Source organism: Dendrobates tinctorius, unplaced genomic scaffold, assembly GCF_039654945.1.
Source record: "Dendrobates tinctorius isolate UK_male_01 unplaced genomic scaffold, ASM3965494v1 ptg000011l, whole genome shotgun sequence".
Lineage (NCBI taxonomy): Eukaryota > Metazoa > Chordata > Amphibia > Anura > Dendrobatidae > Dendrobates > Dendrobates tinctorius.
This window is the reverse complement of record NW_027361679.1, coordinates 90,152,253-90,175,876: the sequence shown is the minus strand read 5'-3', so window position 1 is coordinate 90,175,876 and position 23,624 is coordinate 90,152,253. Positions and strand designations below refer to the sequence as shown.

The 23,624-nt window shown below is 41.9% G+C and overlaps 1 protein-coding gene across 2 annotated transcripts in view; it reads left to right on the top strand.

Annotated features, from left to right (window-relative positions):
- LOC141048735 (semaphorin-6B-like) overlaps positions 1-23,624 on the top strand; it is a 97,674-nt gene that overhangs the window by 7,961 nt on the left and 66,089 nt on the right. For both annotated transcript variants that reach the window (XM_073544671.1, XM_073544661.1), the window contains exons 2-4: positions 13,475-13,605; positions 13,755-13,875; positions 22,259-22,316. In XM_073544671.1, coding sequence (XP_073400772.1) covers positions 13,497-13,605; positions 13,755-13,875; positions 22,259-22,316 — 288 coding nt within the window. In that variant the 5' untranslated portion in view covers positions 13,475-13,496. The remainder of the gene's footprint in view (positions 1-13,474; positions 13,606-13,754; positions 13,876-22,258; positions 22,317-23,624) is intronic.

The following is a 23,624-nucleotide window of genomic DNA, read 5'->3' as shown; positions in this document are numbered from 1 at the left end:
TTTCTAAAAACCTGCCTGGAGCTGCTGGATCTGCTTGTCAAAGTACGCCGCCTGTGTGCCCATTTTAGAAAGTCAGCTACAGCTACATTTTAGAAAGTCAGCTGTCTCATTCATTGTCTGTGACTGGAGGTGTGGAGGCCACCAGTGTGTTTGCTGAAGGACACTGACCTGACCTGAGCGGGCGAACCCGCACTACTAAATGGACTGTTTATTTTCTATTTTTTTCACTTTGTGCCGGAAAAGGCTGTCTTTTATTTGCTTATACTGAGCAGTTTATGCAGTTCTAATAAACCTGCCTGGACGTTTTAATGAAGTTGCTTCCTGTCCCTACCTCAACTGTAACTGAGTGCAACTGGTGCAACTGAGTATACACACAGCGGGTGAAATAGTTATTGAACACGTTACCAATTTTCAAAGTAAATGTATTTCTAAAGGTGTTATTGACATGACATTCTCACCAGATGCTGGTAACAATCCATCCAATCCACACAGGCAAAGAAATCAAACTATAAATGTCCATAAATTAAGTTAAGTTTAATAATGAGAAATGACACAGGGAAAAGTATTGAACCAATTAGGAAAGAGGTGCAAAAAACAATGGAAAGTGAAGACACCAGCTGAAATCTATCAGTAGTTAGAAAGCAATCATGCCACTTAGTGATAAATAATAGCTGGTTCAACTGATAGCCTATAAAAAGGTGTCTCATTACCAAGGTGTCACACAAGAGTCATCTCGTGATGGGTAAAACCAGTGAGCTGTCTCAAGACCTTTGCGATCTTATATGTTTCAAAACATACTGATGGCATTGGTTACAGACGAATTTCTAAACTACTGAAGGCCCCAGTGAGCACTGGTGAGGCCATAATCCGGAAGTAGAAAGAACATAATTTCACCATAAACCAGCCACGACCAGGACATCTGGTCAGATGAGGCCAAAATTTAACTCTTTGGATGCAATAATACACACCATGTTTGGAGGCCAAAGGCACTGCATATCACTCCAATAACACCATACCTACAGTGAAGTTTGAAGGTGGGAACATCATGGTATGGGGCTGTTTTTCAGCATATGGCACTGGCAAGCTTCATGTAATTGAAGGAAGGGTGAATGGACAAATGTACCGAGGTATCTTTTATAGAAATTTGCTGCCATCTACCAGGATGATTAAGATAAAATGAGGGTGGACATTTCAGCAATACAATTCCCAAACACACAGCCAAGAAAACTCTCAGTTAGTTGCAGAGATAGAATATAAAGCTGCTAGAGTGGCCCAGCCAATCACCTGACCTAAATCCTGAAGCTCAGAGTACATAGCAGGAGCCCACTGAACCTTCAGGGTTTCAAGAGTATTTGTGTGGAAGAATTGGCTAAGATCACTTCTGAGCAATGCATGTGACTAGTTTCTCCATACAGGAGGCGTCTTAAAGCGGTTATCACCAACAAAAGCTTTTGTATGAAGTATTAATTACATTTCAGTAAGCTTGCTCAATACTTTTTCATTGTGTCATTTCAATTTATTACATATAATTTAATTTTTGGACATCTATGTTGTGACTTGTGTGGCTTGGATGATTTGTTACCGACATCTCATCAGAATTTCAAGTCAATAGCACCTTTATGTCACATTCACACATTCAGTATTTGGTCATTATTTTACCTCCGTAAGCCAAAACCAAATACTGATGTAAAATGCTGATGAAATATTGAACGTGGCTTTAGAAATATATTTACATAGAAAATTGGTGTAGTGTTTATTACTTATTTCACCCGCTATACTGTATATGCACTGTATAAATATATATATTATTTTCTTTTTATTTATATTTGTAAAAACTTTTTTTCATGTATTACTTTATTTTTTTGTGAATATATGATCATCTGACTGCTTATACTATATGTTGCAATACGGACCCATGGATGTTTGGGTTCATCAGATTTGACCGAACTTTAGTCCAAGGTTCAGTTTGGGTATCAGAACTCTACCCAAACTTGAACCCCAACCCGAACATCATAGAAGTAAAAGGGGACATGAACTTTGGTGCTGTAAACCTGTCTCTCTTTCTCTCTCTCAAACCAAAACACGAAAATGGACTTTAGGGAGACGTCTGTGTTTGGAATTCAGCAGGGAACACTAGGTGTCCGGTGCGAACCCCGAACTTTACAGTTTGGGTTCATCTGACTACTTATACTATATACTGCAATACAGACCCATGGATGTTTGGGTTCATCAGATTCGACCGAACTTTAGTCCAAAGTTCAGTTTGGATATCAGAACTCTACCCGAACTTGAACCCCAACCCGAACCTCATAGACGTAAAAGGGGACCCGAACTTTGGTGCTGTAAATCTCTCTCTCTCTTTCTCAAACCCAAACACTAAAATGGACTTTACGGAGACGTCTGTGATTGGAAATCAACACCAGACACCGGTGCGAACCCCGATCTTTACAGTTTGGGTTCGCTCATCTCTAGTTAACAGCATTGTTAGGCATCAGGTTCCTGCAGCTGCACAGTGGGAATCCAGAGCCTTGCATCCTGCAGTCTCCCATTCTTCTCCGACTGCTCAGGAGCCTGCACAGCAATCTAGGCGTTGCAGGCGCACTGCTCAGACCAGCTCTGTAGGACTGGTTGTTGCTGCCACCTCTGGGTCAGCAATAGCAGCGCAGGCTGCCCTGCAGAAAGCCACTCCAGTGGCTAAGTCCTCTCGTCACGCTACTGGGCATGCTCACGAGACGATCTCCCATTGGAGATCTGGAGTCACGTGCTCAGGTCCTTCTCCTTGTCTGATCTGTCCATCCCAGAGATCTGGAAGGTCTCGCACGGCTATAAAAGGTCCGCATGGCCTCTCGGCCATGCGACAGTATAGGCTTTACTTGCTAGATGTGTGAATGGTGATGGATGTATGATTCTGGTGACTGACTCATTTAGATTCCCCTCCCTAAATATTACGCATGTTGATAGGGAACTAGAGTAGTAGTCAGCACCGGTCAGTGGCAAGCCATAGGTCACTGTGCACACCGCACCTCTACACTAGCGTCCGGTGGTGTCACATCTCACGGCACTGTCGTATAGCGGCTGTGGTTACCGCTGCGCTGCACGGTGTCCGCGGTAGCGACGCCGCACGCACGGTAGGTTTAGATCTCTGCCTTGGGTCCGTGTCCTGTGACCGTATACCGTGCATGCAATTTAGCTGAGACCTGTGGCGTTAACAGGCTCAGCCTTCTGTGTTTTAACGCACCTCGGGTGACGTTTAACCCGTGCGCGTTTATACCGCCATATAGCGCGTCTGCCAGCAGTGATAACACCTTCTGCACGGTGGACCCCGAGCGGCGAACGCACTTTATTACTTATTTATTTAGTGCGTTCCGCCGTTCCTAACAAGCATTGACTGAAGCTCTTCTTCTGGCTGCAGCTATTAGACACAGATGACCGTTATGTTATGTAGCCACCGTTCACATGTACATGTAAGACAGTTTGCATTAAGGAGTTATTAAACCCACAGATGGTGATAAAACCAGAAAGTACATGTAAGATAAAAAGAGGGTGTAAGCTACCTGGTCTGGAGATATGAAATGAAAAAGTCACCTATAAATCTGCCCAATGTGGGAGATATAAAAAATGTTTGGTGAAATTTGAAGAAGGCAGCATAGAAACCCAAGAATACAGTGGTATGTAAAAGTTTGGGCACCCCTTTTGAAATTACTGGTATTGTGAACAGGCAAGCAAGTTGAAGATAAAATGATCTCTAAAAGAGCTATAGTTAAAGATGACACATTTTCTTTGTATTTTAGGCTCAGATAACTTTTACCAAGGTTTCAGACCTTAATTAGCTGTTGGGGTAATAGCTTGTTCACTATCATCGTTAAGAAAGGCCAGGTGATGCAAATTACCCAGCTTTATAAAAACCCAGCACCTTCTAAGCTTGTGCAAAAAAACTGCAGCAATGGGTTGCTTTAAGCAGCTGTCTAGCAGTGTGAAAAATAAGAAGATGAAGGCCCACAAAACAGGATAAGGCCATAAAAAGATAGCAAAGTGTTTTCAAGTTGCCCTTTCCTCAGTCGAAATGTATTTAACAAATGGCAGTTGACAGGAACAGTGGAGGGCAAGATAAGGTCTGGAAAAGCAAGAAAAATTTTAGTGACAGCTGCTCATAGGATTACTAGAGAGGTAAATCAGAACCCCCCACTTGACTTCATAAGACCTTCAGAAATATTTAGTAGACTCTGGAGTTGTGGTACATTGTTTTACTGTTTAGAGACACCTGCACAAATATAGACTTCATGGAAGAGTCGTCAGAAGACAACCTCTCCTGTGTCCTCACCATAAATTTCTGTGTCAGAAGTATGCAAAAGAACATCTACACAAGCCTGATGCATTTTGGAAACAAGTTCTGTGGACCGATGAGGTTAAAATAGAACTCTTAGGTCACAATGATCAAAGGTATGTTTGGAGAGAAAAGGGCACAGAATTTCAGGAAAAGAACATCTCGCCAACCATTAAGCATGGGGGTGAATCAATCATGCTTTGGGGTTGTGTTGTTGTGAGGGGTGCCAGGGCCGTAGTCGTGGCCCGCAATGATAGCTGCTTAGGTGCACCCTGGCCACCCACCACATACACACAAAGTCCCTCTGACTTACTTGACTGGTCCTCGGTCCTCCCTGAGACAGTGGGGATCCATGCTTCGGTTACTTGACAAAGACAAAGCAGAGTCCAGGTCCAACTTCAAACAGAACTTTACTCAACACTTGATACAGCTCGACAAGTTCACATACGGATACAGCACACAGTTCCTTACACAGTTTGACATTCTCTGTCCCTGTGCTGTCCCTTGCCTCCATAGGAACGCTGCCAGGTTGCACCGTACTTCCAAGCACTGCAGCTATCCGTCTGACGAGTCTGATCAGCTTTAGGACTTCCCGGTCCGTTTTGCCCCAGACACTCAGGCATCAGCCTATGTAGCTGAAGGTCTTCATGACGTAGCTGTCCTGCATTCCTTCTCTTTTCTGGTGTTTCACTGCTCTTAAGCCCTGGATGAGCTGGGCTCCTTGATTAACGTTACGGGGTCCACCCACCCTGTCCGGGTTCTCAGGCCCTACCTGACTTGGCTCCCTGGACCTACTGGACTAAAATGCCAGGAACTTGCTGGCTTACCCAAGGTTGGCCCCTCTTAAATTAACTACTTAGCCTGTATACTAAGGTGTTCCCATCTAGTGGACTTATTTACATACTGCACCTTCCATAGCTAATTATACATTATACATATAACAAACATTATAACACCAACATGAGAAAGGGAAGTGGAGTATCACGTAATCTTGGTACACCCCTTACACTGTAGCCAATGGCACAAAGAACATTTCACGGGTAGAAGGAAGAATGGTTTCATTGAAATGTCATCAAATTCAAACATGATGCAAACACAACACTGTCTGTAAAAAAGCTGAAGTTGAAAAGAGGATGGCTTCTACAAATGTCTATTGATCCTAAATACACATCAAAATCCACAATAGACTACCTCAAAAGGCGCAAGCTGAAGGTTTTACAATGGCCCTCACATTCCCCTGATCTGAACATTATTAAAAGACTGTGGTCAGACCTCAAAATAGCAGTGCGTGCAAGATGACCCAGGAATCTTACAGAACTGGAAGAATTTTCCAAGCAAGAATAGATGAAAATCTCTCAAACAATAATTGAAATATTCTTGGCTGGCTACAAAAAGGGTTTACAAGCTGTGATATTTGCAAAAGGGGGTACTACTAGGTACTAACCATAACCATATATACAGTGGGGGGGAAATAAGTATCTGATCCCTTGCTGATTTTGTAGATTTGCCCACTGACAAAGACATGAACAGTCTATAATTTTAAGGGTAGGTTAATTTTAACATTAAGAGATCGAATATCAAGCATAAAATCCAGATAATCACATTGTATAAATTATATAAATGTATTTGCATTTTGCAGTGAGAAATAAGTATTTGATCCCACTGGCAAACATGACTTAATACATGGTGGAAAATCCCTTGTTGGCAAGCACAACAGTCAGACGTTTTTGTAGTTGATGATGAGGTTTGTGCACATGTCAGGAGGAATTTTGGTCCACTCTTCTTTGCAGATCATCTCTATATCATTAAGATTTTGAGGCTCTCACTTGGCAACTTGGAGCTTCAACTCCCTCTATAAGTTTTCTGTGGGATTAAGGTCTGGAAACTGGTTAGGCCACTCCATGACCTTAATGTGCTTTTTTTTGAGCCACTCCTTTGTTGCCTTGGCTGTATGTTTTGGGTCATTGCCTTGCTGGAAGACCCAACCACGACCCATTTTTAATATCCTGACGGAGGGAAGGAAGTTTCCACTCAGGATTTTAGGGTACATGGCTCCAAATATTCTCCCACTGATAAGGTGAAGTAGTCCTGTGCCCTTAACAGATAAACACCCCCAAAACATAATGTTTCCTCCTCCATGCTTGATAGTGCAGACGAAGTTCTTTGGGTCATAGGCAGCATTTCTCTTCCTCCAGACACGGCGAGTTGAGTTAATGCCAAAGAGCTCAATCAATTTTTGTCTCATCTGACCACAGGACCATCTCCCAATCACTCACAGAATTATCCAGATGTTCATTGGCAAACTTCAGATGGGCGTGCACATATACCTTCTTGAGCAGGGGGACTTTGCAGGCACTGCAGGATTTTAAACCTTTACGGCGTAATGTGTTACCAATGGTCTTCTTGGTGACTGTGGTCCCAGCTGCCTTGAGATCATTAACAAGTTCCCCCCGTGTAGTTTTAGGCAGATCTCTCACCTTCCTCATGATCAAGGATACCCCACGAGGTGAGATTTTGCATAGTGCCTCATATCGAGGTCGATTGACAGTCATTTTGTATTTCTTCCATTTTCTTTACGTATGGTTTTCTAGCCCATTCCAGTTTTTGCAGGTCTATGATCTTGATCCAACATCCTTAGAAAGCTCTTTGGTCTTGCCCATGTTGTAGAGGTTAGAGTCTGACTGATTAATTGACTCTGTGGACACGAGTCTTTTATAAAGGTGACTATGTAAGGCTAAGTTCACATTAGTGTATCTGTTATTAATAGGTCACTGAGGAGGATGGCAGGAATAGGCTAGGCCACCAGGAAACCAGAAAGGTTAGTAACTTAGCGGATTGCAGACCCCTGCTCCTAACAACGCAACTAGCAGTAGCCGTGGGGTGTACCTATGATGCCCTAGACGCCTCGGCACAGCCGGAGAACTAATTAAGCTTAAAGCAAGAAAGGTGAAATCTAAACTTCCTCGGAGTAGAACCCCAAAGAAATAGATAGCCCCCAAACAATAATGTTGGTGAGACAAGATGAGGCACAAACGCAGGCAGAAAATAGACTGAGCAAATGATGGGGCCCAAACTGTCTAGATAGGATAGGAAAGGAAAGACACTGTCTTCAATCACGCAAAAACCCTAAAAAATCCAACACGTCTGATGTACAAAAACACTGAGGTCTAACGACCTCTCCCCCACTATATCAGCATTCTGGTGTGAACTGGCAGCAAAGCAAAAGAGACTAATATAACAGGGGACTGAACAAACTGACACAAGCTGTAACATATGGAGAGGGGTCCAGCACTGCCCCAACAGGGAGCACGCTGAACCCTCACAGCAAAGCAGAAAGAGGCAAAACCAGATCAGATGCAAAGGATTAGCAAATGAACAACTTAACTGAAAAATGCAGGATCAGGCAGGAGACAGCAGACCTCAAAATGCACAGGAAGAAACTAAACACCAGCAGCAACTGAGGGAAGCCTGCTCACTTATATCCTCCCAGTCAGTAACCCCTGATTTCCAATCATCATCGTCAGGTCTCAGACTTCTCTCAACCCGGCCGGCTCCACTACCCGCAGTAACCACCAGAGGGAGCCTCAATTCAGAAGTCAGATCAAGAGAATTCACAACACATATCTGTGCGCAGCGTTTCATCTGCATGCGCAATCGCATGCCAAAATGCATTTAAACACATGCTTACGCAGTGTTTTTTATCTGCATCAGCTTGCGCATAACGCAAAAAAAATGCTGCATGTGCATGCGTTTTTATGCATTTTTGCATGCGTTTGCGTTGTTCATGCGCATGCGTTCAATATTTCCAGGAGAATTTGGGTATGCTGACAGTGCTTTTCCAGTAGGATTTCCTTGACACAAGCCACACACAATGGGCATGTCTGATGATATATAGACCCTACACAGATGAAATCCTTGTCTTTTGCTGCTGTATACAGCTTCAAGATGGATCTTGGCATGAAGAGCATTTATCATAATCTGGATTTGGCATTGAAATTAACTTTTGCCTTTGCTGTGGTTTGTGATGAAGAAAGAAGAAGAGAAAGACAGAGAAGACGTTATCGCCGCTATTGGCAACACCCCATGATTGAAGTCCAAGAGAGCCATGGAGCCTACCACTCGTTGTACACCAAGCTGCGTGAAAACCAGCAAAAGTTTTTCGAATACATTAGGATGTCAGAACAGAGCTTCAATGACTTGCTGCTACATGTCCGAAGATCCATCACCAGGCTGGACGCACAACTATGTGGTGCAATTCCTGCTGAGGAACGTCTGTTGGTGACTGAGGTACGTAATTTTGAAAAAGAAACACGTCATTACTATTATTGTTATAAAAGCTATGCATTGGGTTTTTTTCCATTCTCTGTTTGGCAGATTCCTGGCTACTGGAATTTTCAATTTTCAATTCCGGATTTGAGTGTCCACCCTTTCTGGGATAGTTGCAGACACCTGCCGTGCTTTATGTGACCTTCTGCATGAAGAATTCCTCTCCCAACCCATAAATGAATTCTGGTTGGAAAATGCGGCAAAATTCCAGGACATTTGTAACTTTCCAAACTGTTTGGAGGCTGTGGACGGAAAACACATTCAGATTATGAAACCTGCTTTAAGTGGATCTGAGTATTTCAATTACAAAAAAATACTTTTAATTTGTCATGGCAATTGCAGATGCTGACTGTCGATTTGTTGCCGTGGACGTTGGCTCATGTGAATGAGCAAATGACTCTCAGACTTTCAAAGACTCTGACATGGACCAACGTTTGTATGGGAATAATTTCAATTTTCCAACGCCACAACCTCTTCCGAACACTAAAGGACCGCCAATGCCATTTGTTGTGGTTGGGGATGAGGCGTTTCAAATGTGTTCCAACCTCATAAAAACGTACTCGAGTCGGGACTTGAATCACACAAAAAGGATTTACAACTACCGATTGACAAGGGCACGAAGAACTGTGGAGTGTGCCTTTGGATTGCTAGTATCTAAATGGCGCATTTTGGTAACAGCCATCAATCTAAAAACTGAGACAATTCATGAGGTAGTGAAAGTGTGTGTTGTTCTGCACAATTACATCCTGGTGAAAGAGCGCCACAACTTAGAACTTGAGGAACCTGTAGCTAGCACATTGCATGATTACCAAGCTCACCTTCTGAGGACTACAGTGGAAGTTATCCAAATGAGAGATACATTTGCTGCTTACTTTGTTTCTGATATTGGACATGTGGCATGGCAAGACAAAATGGTTTAATCTACTTGTAAAAGTACCTGTATTGTTTGCTGACTTTAATAATAATAACACCTCCACTGTAACACCCGTAATACAATGCACACATGTGTGCGTTTTCAAATAAAGAGATAAACTCAGTGATTGTGAAAACAAAAGATTTTTTATTAACAAAAAAAAAACAATTTCTAATTTAACAAGCATTAATTTGAAAACAATAAATAAAAATGTGGTTTAGTATTGGGGTCTGGTCGATGGTGTGACATTGTGGACCTGGGGGGTGTCGGGCTGGAATGAGTGGGTAGGAGTGGGTGAGGAAGTGGTTACAGGGGAAGTGGCAACAAAATGGAGGTTTGGGTCATCGGGGGAAGAAGACACATTAGGAGTGGAATACAAATTGGAAGGGATAGACACAATGGAAAGGAGAGACACAAGGGAAGGTGTAGACAGATTGGAAAACAGAGGACACATTGGGAGGGGAGGGTGCAGGTGGAGGGTAAATTTTTTTGCAAATTTTCCTTTTCCCTGTATCCCTGGCTTTTATTTTGGGTGCTGAGTGGGCCCCTTTTTTTCAAGTTCCCTCAGCGTTTTTTGCTTCCATTTCCGGAGGTGCTGCACTCGGCGGCATGATGGGTGCTGCAAGCTGGAGGGGTGCTGCACTTGGATGCGTGGTGGGTGCTGCATCCTGCAGGGGTGCTGCACTCGACTGCATGGTTGATGCTGCAAGCTGGATGGGTGATGCACTCAGCTGCATGGTGTAGCTGGGAACTGTAGGAACTGCCGTAATGTCCAGCAGTAGTGGTGGAGGATAGTTCAGTTGTTGGTATCCAAGTCCTTGTGGTGCTGGCGTATTCTGCCACTGATGCTGTGCTGGCCCTTTTTGCCGTATAGGAAAAGAACTGTGCGGCTGCTGGTGACATCTTGACTGCAGTTGGGACTGTGGCATGGCCTCGGTGTAAGCAGCCTGACAGACCTTCATTACATACAGCTGGAGGTCAGGCGGCAGGTTTTCTGACACAACCCTCTCTGTTGCGGAAAAAAAATGTCTTGCCGGTCTCTGAAGGTCGACTTCCAGGCGGTCAAGGCGTCTGTGGACTTCCTGGAAAAGTGTATTCACATGCCTGAACCCATTGTCCAGTCTATCTCCAACCACCTTCATCCCATCCTGGAAGATCAAGCTTAAACAAACTCGGGCATGATTGTCCTCTCCCAGGCCCTCTGCCGCTGGGGAGCAGCTCCAACAAAACCAGTGGCAGAGGAATGGGAAAGGGGAAAACCTGATGGACCGGCTGCCTGTTCCCCAGCCTGTGAAGCCTGCCTGGTTGCTTCATCGCTAGTGGATGATTGGGACTGTTCGGTGGCTGGTCGATTAGGGGCCGCCCCAACTGAGGACGATCCAGGATGTGTGGTGCTGCTCCAGGTTTTGTGTGGAAAATAAATTACAAACATTACCAAAAAAATAAAATAGTTTAGATAATAGCAACACAACACAAAAGATACGATCGCTGAGCAACTGCAGGCCTCAGAAAAGACAGCATACGATGTTATTTATATTTTTGGACCTTTGGAGCAGCACCACTTTGAACACAAATCTCCTCTCTCATATCCTTTTTGAAGCGATCCTTCATCGAATGCCAATGAACTTTTACTCTCTTCACTGTGAATGGGGAACAAAAAAAAAAATTGTAAAAAACAGGCACCTACATTTACAGGAAAACAGACGCGTCAACCACATTGCAATACTTACAAAAATCCTTTCTGTCTTGTGGGGTGGCATAGTCCCAATCATCCAACAGCAATCTGGCCACCCAGAGTCGTGGAATCAATCCTGAGACAGAATGGTGACGATCCCGGGTGTCCCACAACACTACTCGCATCTGCACAAGAGGAATGAGCTTGTCGTTGTCAATCACGGGTTTGCCTTCCTCACATTGTGGAACCTATAGATAAAATAAAAAGAAAAAAATTGCAAGTCACCAGGACACCAGCACAACCCTGAGACGGCAGCACAACACCAGGACAGAACAGGAGAAATCTGGGACTGGAGAAATCAGGGACAGGCCTCAATCCAGGACACCAGCACGGCAAAGTCTAAAAGGAACAGAAAGAAAAACATAAGTAATGAAGTCTGTGAGACTGGGCAGAGCAACATAGTAATTTAAAAGTACAGACACTCATACTTACATTAAGCAGCTGAGAGGGCCAGTATTACACCACCGGACAGGAGAAATCCAGAAATGGAGAAATCCGGGACAGGAGAAATCCAGGACTGAAGAAATCCAAGACAGGAGAAATCCGGAACAGTCCTCAATCCAAGAGACCAACACGGCAAAGTCTACAAGGAACAGAAAGAAAAACATAAGTGACGAAGACTGTGAGACTGGGCAGAGCAACATAGGAATTTAAAAGTACAGACTCTCATACTTACATTAAGCAGCTGAGAGGGCCAGTATTACACCACCGGTCAGGAGAAATCCATGACTGGAGAAATCCGGGACATGAGAAATCCAGGACTGAAGAAATCCAAGACAGGAGAAATCCGGAACAGGGATCCAGGACACCAGCACAGCAATGTCTACAAGGAACAGAAAGCAAAACATAAGTACAGACTGCAGTGAGAGACAGACATTTTCAAAGCTTCTATACTTACATACAGAGTCTTGATATCCCATCCATAGTCTTGAGAGTTCTGGACTTCCTGTGTCCACACCCCATTTTATACACCTGGGATCTGGCAGGTGATGAATCATGAGAGCCTGGACATTCAGTCTGAAGTACGCATGCGTATCAAACTCATCAATGCGCATATCCATGCGTACCATAGACAGTAATGCGTTGTTTTGATGAACTCATCCGCATGCGCATATTTGACAGATCAAAAAATGCAACATGTTGCATTCGGCGTGCGCGGCGAAATGACACATGCGGGCGCATCTGCACCCGAACTGATGCAAACGCATGTCCCCGCGTACACAATGTTAAAGATAGATACGCAAGACGCATGCGGATCTATGCGGATCAGTACGCAGGCATACGTTGGCACAGATACATTAATGTGAACTTAGCCTAAGACAGCTGTCTTTAATGCAGGTAACAAGGTGATTAGTAGCGTCTAACTGGTCTGTAGGAGCCAGAACTCTTAACGGTTGTTAGGGGATCAAATACTTATTTCTCACAGCAAAATGCAAATAAATTTATACAATGTGATTTTCTGGATTTTATTTTTGATATTCTACCTCTCAATGTTAAAATTAACCTTAAAATTATAGACTGTTTATACATACGTATATTTTTGCCTAAAATACAAAGTAAGTGTGTAATCTTTGACTTTAGGCCTTTTAGAGATCATTTCTTCTTCAACTTGCTTAACTGTTCACAATAACAGTAATTTTGACCAGGGGTGCCCAAACTTTTACATGCCACTGTATTTGTGAACTGGAGGCCCATCACTCTTGAGAAGTGGGATAAGTTGCTTTGGAACACTGCCAGACGCTGATGTCTGGCTATGTACCAGGTCTGCAGCAGGTTATAATAGCCAAAAATGCTCTACTAAATACTAAAGACACTTGTAATGAATGGGTTCAATAATTCTGAGACTGCAGTAGTCATTAATTGGAGTTTTATGTTGAATTTGGAGAAAACACTCCTTATATTGTTATGAAGAGCTATTTATATTGTGCTTGTTGGATTGTTCTTTTGAAAAAGACATCAGGGAGATTGATGAAACTGTCTAAAAGAAAAACTGTCTTTGTTGCTTCTGGCAACCAATCACAGTACAGCTTTCATTTCACAAGAGCAGAATATGAAATGAAAGCTGCACAGTAATTGGTTGCAATGTGCAAAAAAAATTCTTTTAGACAATTTCATACATCTCCCCATGTTCTTTTATATATAATGTTTTAAATATTTTTTTGGTTTGTTTTTATAGACTTTCACTTGGTTTATGTATCATGCTCCTCCACGCTGGGCTTCTGTGGTTTTGTTTTGTGATAACAAGAAGTCCTGGGGTTTCTTCATTTCCAGAAGAGGCAGAACCAATCATTACAGTTGGGGTTGAAGGTAATTGCCTTTCCACATGCTGTTTATTCTTTTCATCTCATTTTTCGTCTTAGCACAATAATATTTATTACCTTAGATGTTAAACATTTTAAACTAGGTAAATACAAACTGTAATTATCTTTTCCAACCCCTGCTTTCTTATCGCCTAGATCTTCAGACATACCCGGTATTTATTGGGAGTGGTCCCAACAGACCTCCTTCAAAGAAAAGTTACCATTTGAACATTCAAAAAATTCTAAAAGTCAACAGGACACTTTACATTGGAGACAGGTAAAAACAAAATTTTTTTAAGCTTTCGATTATATATTTTTTGGGAATTTGGGAATTTTCATAGGTGATCAAATATTTCTTTACATTTTTAGTGAAAAACTACAATGGCAGTGAATATAGTTTAAATTAAAAGAGTCATAAACTTTTGTAAAACTGGTCCCCAAATTCTTTTATATAAGCAAAGTAACAAACACAGCAGGTACTTACCCACTTTGTGTCCAGCTCCGACTCTCCACTAACGCTCTGGTCTTTGTACTTTGTCTGCACCTATGAAGTCACGACAACACTGCATTTCACTGCTGCAGCCAAGCACTGAGCTCACTGGCTCAGCAGATACCGGATAGATATATATATTTGTACCGTGTTAGCCAATAGATTCAGAAATATAAATTAATATAAATATTCAGAATTGAGAGTCCTCAGTGGTTGATACCTTTTAATGGCTAACTGAAAAGATGGAAACAAATTGCAAGCTTTCGAGACTACTCAGGTCTCTTTATCAGGCTAGACTAATACAAAATCTGAAGAGTCACATATTTATACACAACACAGCACAGAAATAATGCAATAGATAAGACAAGTGATGTGAAGCAGAATTATCATTATGGGAGAGGGATAAACATAAATATTGTAACAGTTCATAGATAAGGATTGTGAAAGTTTTATAGTCCTCTGATTGGGGTCTGGTTCTGTGTTGTGATGCCTCCAGAAGGTCTGAAGAGCAAATTCCTTAATTGATGTAAAAAGACATAAATCCATGTGACACATTCATTCCTGCACTGAGTGTGTCAAAGGTTGTCATAAATCTATACTGCCAGACACTCCTGTCTCTCTGAGACTTGAAGTTACCTTTTTGTACAAGTAATTTAATGTCCATCATGCTATGACCGGGGATACAAAAAATGTTTTGCCACAGGTAGATCCATTCTTTTTTCTCTTATTGTGTGGCGAAGAGAATTCATCCTTGTTCTCAGTTTTTGCCCTGTCTCCCCCACATACAGACCTCCAGTTGGACATTTAGTACAAATAATTAAGTACACCACATTAGATGTGATGCAGCTGAAAGTACCTGGGATCTTGTAGTCCTGATGTGAGTTGGGGATCTTTATCCCCGGTCATAGCATGATGGACATTAAATTACATGATCGCAGCGTTCTGGAGAGGGCAGAGGGGCTGACAGCCCCTCGGCCTTTGGATCAGAGACCTCACGTCATGACATGGGGTCTCTATCGCTGCCATGGAGACCCGATGTCATCAAGACGACATCTGGGTCTCCAGACCTCAGAGACTTCCTGTCATGCACAGTGATGACCAGGAAGTCTCTCAGGTTACTGTATAGAAGCTGCAGCGCTGACAGCTTCTATAGCATGCAGCTCTGCATGCTATAGAAGCGATCAGCCTGCACAAAATAAGTGTGCTATAGTGGGACAAAGTGTAAAAGTGAGAAGTAAATAAAAAAATAAATAAATTAACTAATTGCAAAAATATTTTAAAAAATAATAAAAGAATCAATATTTATTCCATCAATAAATTAATATTTGAATAAAAAAATCTAAACAATAAAAGTACACATATTAAGTATCACCGCGTTCGTAACAACTCGAGCTATAAAACTGTCCCGCTAGTTAACCCCTTTAGTGAACACCATTTATAAAAAAAAAAAAAACAAGGTAACAAAAGCAATGCTTTATCATCATAGTCCCGAACAAAAAGTGGAATAACACACGATCAAAAAGACTGATATAAATAAACATGGTACTGCTGAAAACGTCATCTTTTCCTTCAAAAAACAAGCCACTATATAGCTCCATCACCAGAAAAATAAAAAAGTTATAGCTCTCAGAATAAAGCAATGCAAAAATAAATGTTTTTATATAAAATACCGTATATACTCGTGTATAAGCCGACCAGTGTATTAGCCGACCCCCTAATTTTGCCACAAAAATTGGGAAAACTTATTGACTCGCGTATAAGCCTACGGTGGAAAATGCAGCAGCTACTGGTAAATTTCAAAAATAAAAATAGATACCAATAAAAGTAAAATTAATTGAGACATCAGTAGGTTAAAAGTTTTTAAATATCCATATTGAATCAGGAGCCCCATATAATGCTCCATACAGTTCATGATGGGCCCCATAAGATGCTCCATACAAAATTCACCCCATATAATGCTGCACAAAGGTTAATAATGCCCCCATAAGATGCTCCATAGAATAATTTGCCCCATATAATGCTTCATAAAGGCTATGGCCCCATAAGATGCTCCATAGATTATGCCCCATAAAATGCTCCATAGATTATAGAATCATAGAATCGTAGAGTTGGAAGGGACCTCCTGGGCCATCTGGTCCAACCCCCTGCTCAAAGCAGGATTCGCTAAATCATCCCAGTCAGATGCCTGTCCAACCTCTGTTTGAAGACTTCCATTGAAGGATAACTCACCACTTCTCGTGGCAGCCTGTTCCACTCATTGATCACTCTAACTGTCAAAAAGTTTTTTCTAATATCTAATCTGTGTCTCCTCCCATTCAGTTTCATCCCATTGCTTCTAGTCTTTCCTTGTGCAAATGAGAATAAAGTTGATCCTTCTACAATGTGACAGCCCTTAAGATATTTGTAGACAGCTATTAAGTCTCCTCTCAGTCATCTCTTTTGCAAACTAAACATTCCCAAATCCTGCAACCTTTCCTCATAAGACAGGGTTTGCAGACCGGTCACCATTCTGGTCGCTCTTTTCTGAACTTGCTCCAGTTTGTTGATGTCTTTTTTAAAATGTGGTGCCCAAAACTGGACACAATATTCCAGATGAGGTCTGACCAAAGAGGAGTAGAGGGAAATAATGACTTCACGTGATCTAGACTGTATGCTTCTGTTAATACATCCTAGAATTGCATTTGCCTTTTTTGCTGCTGCATCACACTGTTGACTTATATTCAGTCTGTGATCTATTAGTATACCCAAGTCTTTTTCACATGTGCTGTCACTTAGCCCTATTCCTCCCATTCTGTATATGCTTTTTTCATTTTTATTGCCCAGATGTAGTACTTTGCATTTCTCCCTGTTAAAAACCATTCTATTAGTTGCTGCCCACTTCTCCAGTTTATTTATATCTTTTTGAATCCTCTCTCTCTCTTCTCTAGTATTAGCTATCCCTCCTAGCTTTGTGTCATCATCAAATTTAATCAGTTTACCCTCAATTCCTTCATCTAAATTGTTGATAAAGATGTTGAACAATACAGGGCCCAGGACAGACCCCTGTGGTACCCCACTTGGGACATTCCAACTGGATGTGCAGCCATTTACGACCACTCTTTGGGTCCGATCACTAAGCCAGTTATGAATCCACCTAACAGTTGCCTTGTCCATTCCATGCTTAGTCATTTTTTCAATAAGGATTGTATGAGATACTTTGTCAAATGCTTTGCTGAAGTCAAGATATGCCCCCATAAGGTGCCCCATAGATTATGCCCCATATAATGCTCCATAGATTATTCCCCCATAAGATGCTCCATAGATTATGCCCCAATAAGATGCTCCATAGATTATGCCCCCATATGATGCTGCATAGATTATGCCCCAATAAGATGCTCCATTAATTATGCCCCCATAAAATGCTCCATAGATTATGCCCCATATGATGCTCCATAGATTATGCCCTCATATGCTGCTCCATAGACTATGCCCCCTTATGCTGCTCCATAGACTATGCCCCCATATGCTGCCCCATAGACTATGCCCCCATATACTGCCCCATAGACTATGCCCCCATATGCTGCCCCATAGGATATGCCCCATATGCTACCCCATAGAATATGCCCCCATATGCTTCTCCATAGAATATGCCCCCATATGCTGCCCCATAGAATATGCCCCATATGCTGCTCCATAGAATATGCCCTCATATGCTGCTCCATAGAATATGCCCCATATGCTGCCCCATAGAATATGCCCCATATGCTGCCCCCATAAGATGCTCCATATATTATGCCCCCATATGCTGCTGCAAAAAAAATGCCATACTCACCTCTCCTGCTCAGGACCCGGCACCTGAGATATTCACCTGTCCAGGGTCCATCGCTGCTCACCGCTGTCTGCGCTTCCTGTGTCAGTGACTGTTCAGCCAGCAGAGGGCGCAATGCGCACTAACCACGTCACTGCACCCTCTGCTGCTTAAATGTCACTGACACAGGATGCAGAAGACAGCGGTGAGCAGCGATGGACCGCGGACAGGTGAATATCACTATACTTACCCCCTCCTGGCATGGTCTCGGCAGCCCCGCTTCTCCACGGTCTCCCTTCCTGCCTTCAGCAGTCACGTGATACCGCTCATTACACTCATGAATATGCGCATATTCATGAGATTAATGAGCAGTACCACGTGACTGTGTTGAAGCGTGGGGGCTGCAGAGACCGTGCCGGGGGGTAAGTATGATCTCTGACACCCCCGCTCCCCTCCCCCACCGACCCCTAGGTATATGACTCGTGTATAAGCCGAGAGGTGGACTTTCAGCCCAAAAAAATGGGCTGAAAATCTCGGCTTATTCACGAGTATATACGGTAGTTTTTATTGTATAAAAGCGCCAAAACATAAAAAAGATATAATTGAGGTATCGCTGTCATCGTACTAACTCGAACAATAAAACTGATTTATCAATTTTACCACATGTGGAATAGTATAAACAGCCACCCAAAAGAAATTCATGAATTGCTGTTTTTTGTTGAATAAAAATTGATCAAAAATTGTCATGGGCCCAAAAATGGTACCAATAAAAACATCAACTCGTCCCGCAAAAAACAAGACCTCACATGACTCTGTGGGCCAAAATATGGAAAAATTATAGCACTCAAAATGTGGTGGTGCAAAAACTATTTTTTGCAATAAAAATAGTCTTTTAGTGTGTGACAGCTGCCAAACATAAAAAACCGCTATAAAGACTTGCTATAAATAATAAATCAAACCCCCCTTTATCACCCCCTTAGTTAGGGAAAAGTAATAAAATAAAGTATTTACTGTATTTCCATTTTCCCATTAGAGTTAGTGTTAGGGTTGGGGCTAAAGTTAGGGTTAGGGTTGGAGCTAAACTTAGGGTTAGGGTTGGAGCTAAAGTTAGGGTTGGGGCTAGAGTTGGGGTTAGGGTTTGGATTAGGGTTAAGGTTGGGATTAGGGTTAGGGATGTGTTAGAGTTAGGTTTTTGGTTAGGGTTATGGTTAGGGCTATGATTATGGTTAGGGTTGTGTTGGAGTTAGGGTTGGAGTTAGAATTGCGGGGTTTCCACTGTTTAGGCACATCAGGGGCTCTCCAAATGCAACATGGTGTCTGATCTCAATTCCAGCCAATTCTGCGTTGAAAAAGTCAAACGGTGCTCTTTCCCTTCCGAGCTTTGCCATGCGACCATACAGTGGTTTACCTCCACATATATCAGCATACTCAGGACAAATTGCACAACAACTTTTGGGGTCCAATTGCTCCTGTTCCCCTTGGGAAAATAAAAAATTGGGGGTGAAAAGATCATTTTTGTGAAAAAAAATATGATTTTTTTATTTTTGCGACCCTACATTATAAACTTCTGTGAAGCATTTGGGGGTTCAAAGTGCTCACCACACATCTAGATAAGTTCCTTAGGGAATCTAATTTAAAAAATGGTGTCACTTGTGGGGAGTTTGCACTGTTTAGGCACATCAGGGGCTCTCCAAATGCATCATGGCGTCCGATCTCAATTCCAGCCAATTTTGCATTGAAAAGTCAAACGGCGCTCCTTCGATTCCGAGCTCTGTAATACGCCCAAACAGTGGTTTACCTGCATATATGGGGTATCAGCGTACTCATGACAAATTGTACAACAATTTTTGGGGTCCAATTTCTCCTGTTACCCTTGGTAAAATAAAACAAATTGAATCTGAAGTAATTTTTTTGTGAAAAAAGTTAAATGCTCATTTTTTTAAACATTCCAAAAATTCGTGTGAAGCACCTGAAGGGTTAATAAACTTCTTGAATGTGGTTTTGAGCACCTTGAGGGGTGCAGTTTTTAGAATGGTGTCACTTTTGGGTATTTTCTATCATATAGACCCCCTCAAAGTGATTTCAAATGTGATGTGGTCCCAAAAAAAAATAGTGTTGTAAAAATGAGAAGTCGCTGGTGAACTTTTAACCCTTATAACTTACTAACTTAACTTAGACATGTGGGAAATGTTACTTATTAAGTAATTTGTATGACATATCTCTGTGACTTAAGGGCATGAAAACTCAAAGTTGTAATATTGCAAAATTTTCAAAATTTTTGCCAAATTTCCATTTTTTTCAAAAATAAACGCGTCATACATATCAAAGAAATATGACTATCATGAAGTACAATATGTCACGAAAAAACCTTCTCAGAATGACCGGGATCCATGGAAGCGTTCCAGAGTTAGTACTTCATAAAGGGAAAGTGGGCAGAATTGTGAAAATTGGCCTGGTCAATAACATGCAAACCACCCTTGGGGGTAAAGGGGTTAAAAACTGCACCCGTCAAAGACCTCAAAATCACATTCAATTAGTGTATTAACCTTTTAGGGGCTTCACAGGAATTAAAGAATTGACTAAGGAAAAAGTGAAAAATGTAATTTTTTTACATAAAAATGTTGTTAGGCCCACAGTTTTAATTTTCACATGGATACCATTAAAAGTGGACCTCATATTTTGTTGTGCAAAATCTCCTGATGAAACTGATACCCCATATGTGATTGAAAACTACTGTTGGGGCACACAGAAGACCTCAGAAAGGAAGGAGACTAAAATAGGCTAAAATAGATAAGGGACGCCATTGCACATTTGCAGAGCCCAATGTGCTAAAATAGTAGAAACCCCCCACAAGAAACACCATTTTGGAAACTACACCCCTCAAGGAATTTCATCAAAGGGTGTGGTGAGCACCTTGAAAACATTGGTACATCACAAAATGTTATACGAAGCCATGAAAATTAGAAAGTTTTCATTTTCACTAGAGTAACAGGTGAAAATGAACCCCAAAATTTGTTGTGCAATTTCAACTGAAAATACTGATACCCCCATATGTGATAGAAGGCCACTGTTTGTGCACACTGCACCGAAAGGAACTCTTCACAAGTGACCCTTTTTGGAATTGATATAGGGATGTATTGAGATATAGTTTTGTTAAAGGTTTTCATGGTATGTGATTTGATAGTGTGGTGGCATATGTAAGTTGTGCAGAGTACATCAGGTTGGTATATGTAAGTTGTGCAGAGTACATTAAGTGGTGCAATAAATTAGAGTAAATCATAAATAAATGTAGTAATCCATTGATGAGTGATATACCTTGAAACAGTCTTTTATGCATAGGTCAGGTTTTTCCGAGAATATGTCGCAATGCCAAGTGTTGTCCGATCTTTTTTTTGTTTTGTAACACATACTGCACTTTTTTGGGACCGTCCTATCTTTGTAGTTTGAGGGACCTCAGCAAGGAAGTGTTGCCATTTTACTATTTGACCACCTTTAGTTCCAGAGGTACTGGGGCACTCCCCTTCTTGACTTCCAAATATTAGGGCCTTGATCACTACCTCCTGGAAACTGAAGAAATGTGCCGGTCTGACCTGCACATTGTGAAAATAAACAGAACATCTGCTACTGAGACTAATAGTAATTTTATGGATTAGTATAAAAAACTGTAGTGTAATTATTACTACAGTAATTTTCACAAAATTTCTGAAACTAGACTAATTATAATGTACAATGTAGACATCAGTAATAGCAATTACTCAGTGCCCGCAACTGACATAAACTCTAATTACCATGGTATATTTTTATTAGATTTGCTTAGATTCTGCTGTCCATTTATCTTTTCCTATCAGCTTTTTTTATTATTTTTTTTATTCTAAAAAACCCCAATCATTCTGCAAAATTTGAACATGTACTCATGTAGAGAGCTACGGCTGTAGCCATGTCCTCCGTACTGATTGACAGGCGGCCCTAATGCTGAGCTCGCTGTCAGTTAGTATCGGGGGCACAGTTACAGCCACTGCATCCTGTACACAGAGGGATGACTGAACCTGTCGCGGTCCTCCCATCTTCTAGCGATGACGTCCTCTTCTTTGCTTCCCATCGCGGCTCCTGCGCAGGCGTAGTATATCTGCCCAGTTGAGGGCAGAGCAGAGTACTGCAGTGCGCAGGCGCCGGGAAAGGTCAGAGAGGTCCGGCGCCTGTGCACTGCAGTACAGAATGCTGTAGATAAGCCCCTGATGGTGGTGGCCGCATCTTATATGCAAAAAAATAGGTGACAGATTCCCTTTAGGCGTCCTATAAATGGCAGCTAATATTGTTGCTACAAGTGATAGTTAATATTGTTTGCTTTATAAAGGAACCCTACTCAGAAATTTCTTTTTGCAGGGATGCTCTCTATCAAATGTTGTTGGACTCCAACTCTCAAGATTTGAAGTACCAAAAAGTGAGTAAAGAACTCCACTATTAAAATGACTACTGTCTGTCATGTAAGAAATATTCATGTTCTGTTCACTTTAAAAAAGTGTGGTTGCTTTAGTGGGGTCATAAGTCATAGACAGAGATCCAGAGAAGAGAGGATCAGGCAGCAAAATTCAAATTTCCAAGTTCTCTCATTTTTTCCTTGGAAATTCAATTTGCAGAGAAAGTCCTTTATTATGCTCTAGCGTCTCTCCAAACCCAAAAGAATAATAAATGTAACATGTAAAAAATAAAGAAAATCGTTATACTCACCCTTCACTCACCTCCGGCCCCTCCGCTAGTCATTGCCACCCGTCCTGTCCTCGTCGCATCTGCTGATAACCACCATTCACATTGGAATTTTTGGTCCTTGCGCACGGTGCAAGACTTCCGAGTGACATGGTGTATGGGAAGGTTCTGCGCAAGTGCATGGGAGGTCAACAGCCGCCATTTTGCTGAATCTATGCGGGGAACTAATTACAAAAAATTTGCATTTTGGCGAATGCGGATTCTTGTAGAATTTAATTGGAATTCAATTCTATTCAAAATTATTTGCTCATCTCTAATAGCCTTTTTTTTTAATTGAAAATAATGATATTCGATATACACTGTTTTTTTAACGCTTTGACTGATTACAGTTATTTCTCAACCTTTAAATTCTACTTCTTAGCTGGAACTTAAAGGGGTCTTCAAGGAATAGGAAAAAAATAATCAAAGAACATTAATTCTTAAATATGTTTAATTTGCAAATCACAGTTGTTTAGTCTAGGGAGGTAATCAGTATACAATTGAAATGGAAGCTGCATTGTTACAATGACAAAAACGTGTCCTAGAATTTTAGGACATGTGCTACTGAGCATGTGCAGTAGATTCTCCTCCGCTTTGACTTGGAGATACCTATACCATACACTGTCATTCAGAAAGGCAATGTTAGATGGTGATGTGAGTGGCTTCTTCTTACCTCAGCACCTCTGGTATCTCCAGTATCAGATAGGGTGAAACTGCAGTGTGATCAGCCTTTTCTAAAGGTTCTGTTACATTTAGCGATGCACCAGCGATCCCTACAATGATACGACTCGGTCAGGATCGCTGGTGCATCGCTAAATGCTCGCTAGTGAGCTGCCAAACAGGTAGATCTCACCAGCGATGCAGCAGCGGTCAGCGGTCGTTACTTACCTGTCACACGCAGCTCTGCTGACGTCTTCCGCCCGCGTCCATGCGTCGCTCGTCAGCGCCAGCAGGAAGCCGGCGATGAGAAATTGGACCATCCCGTTCTTGAGCGATCAGCGATATC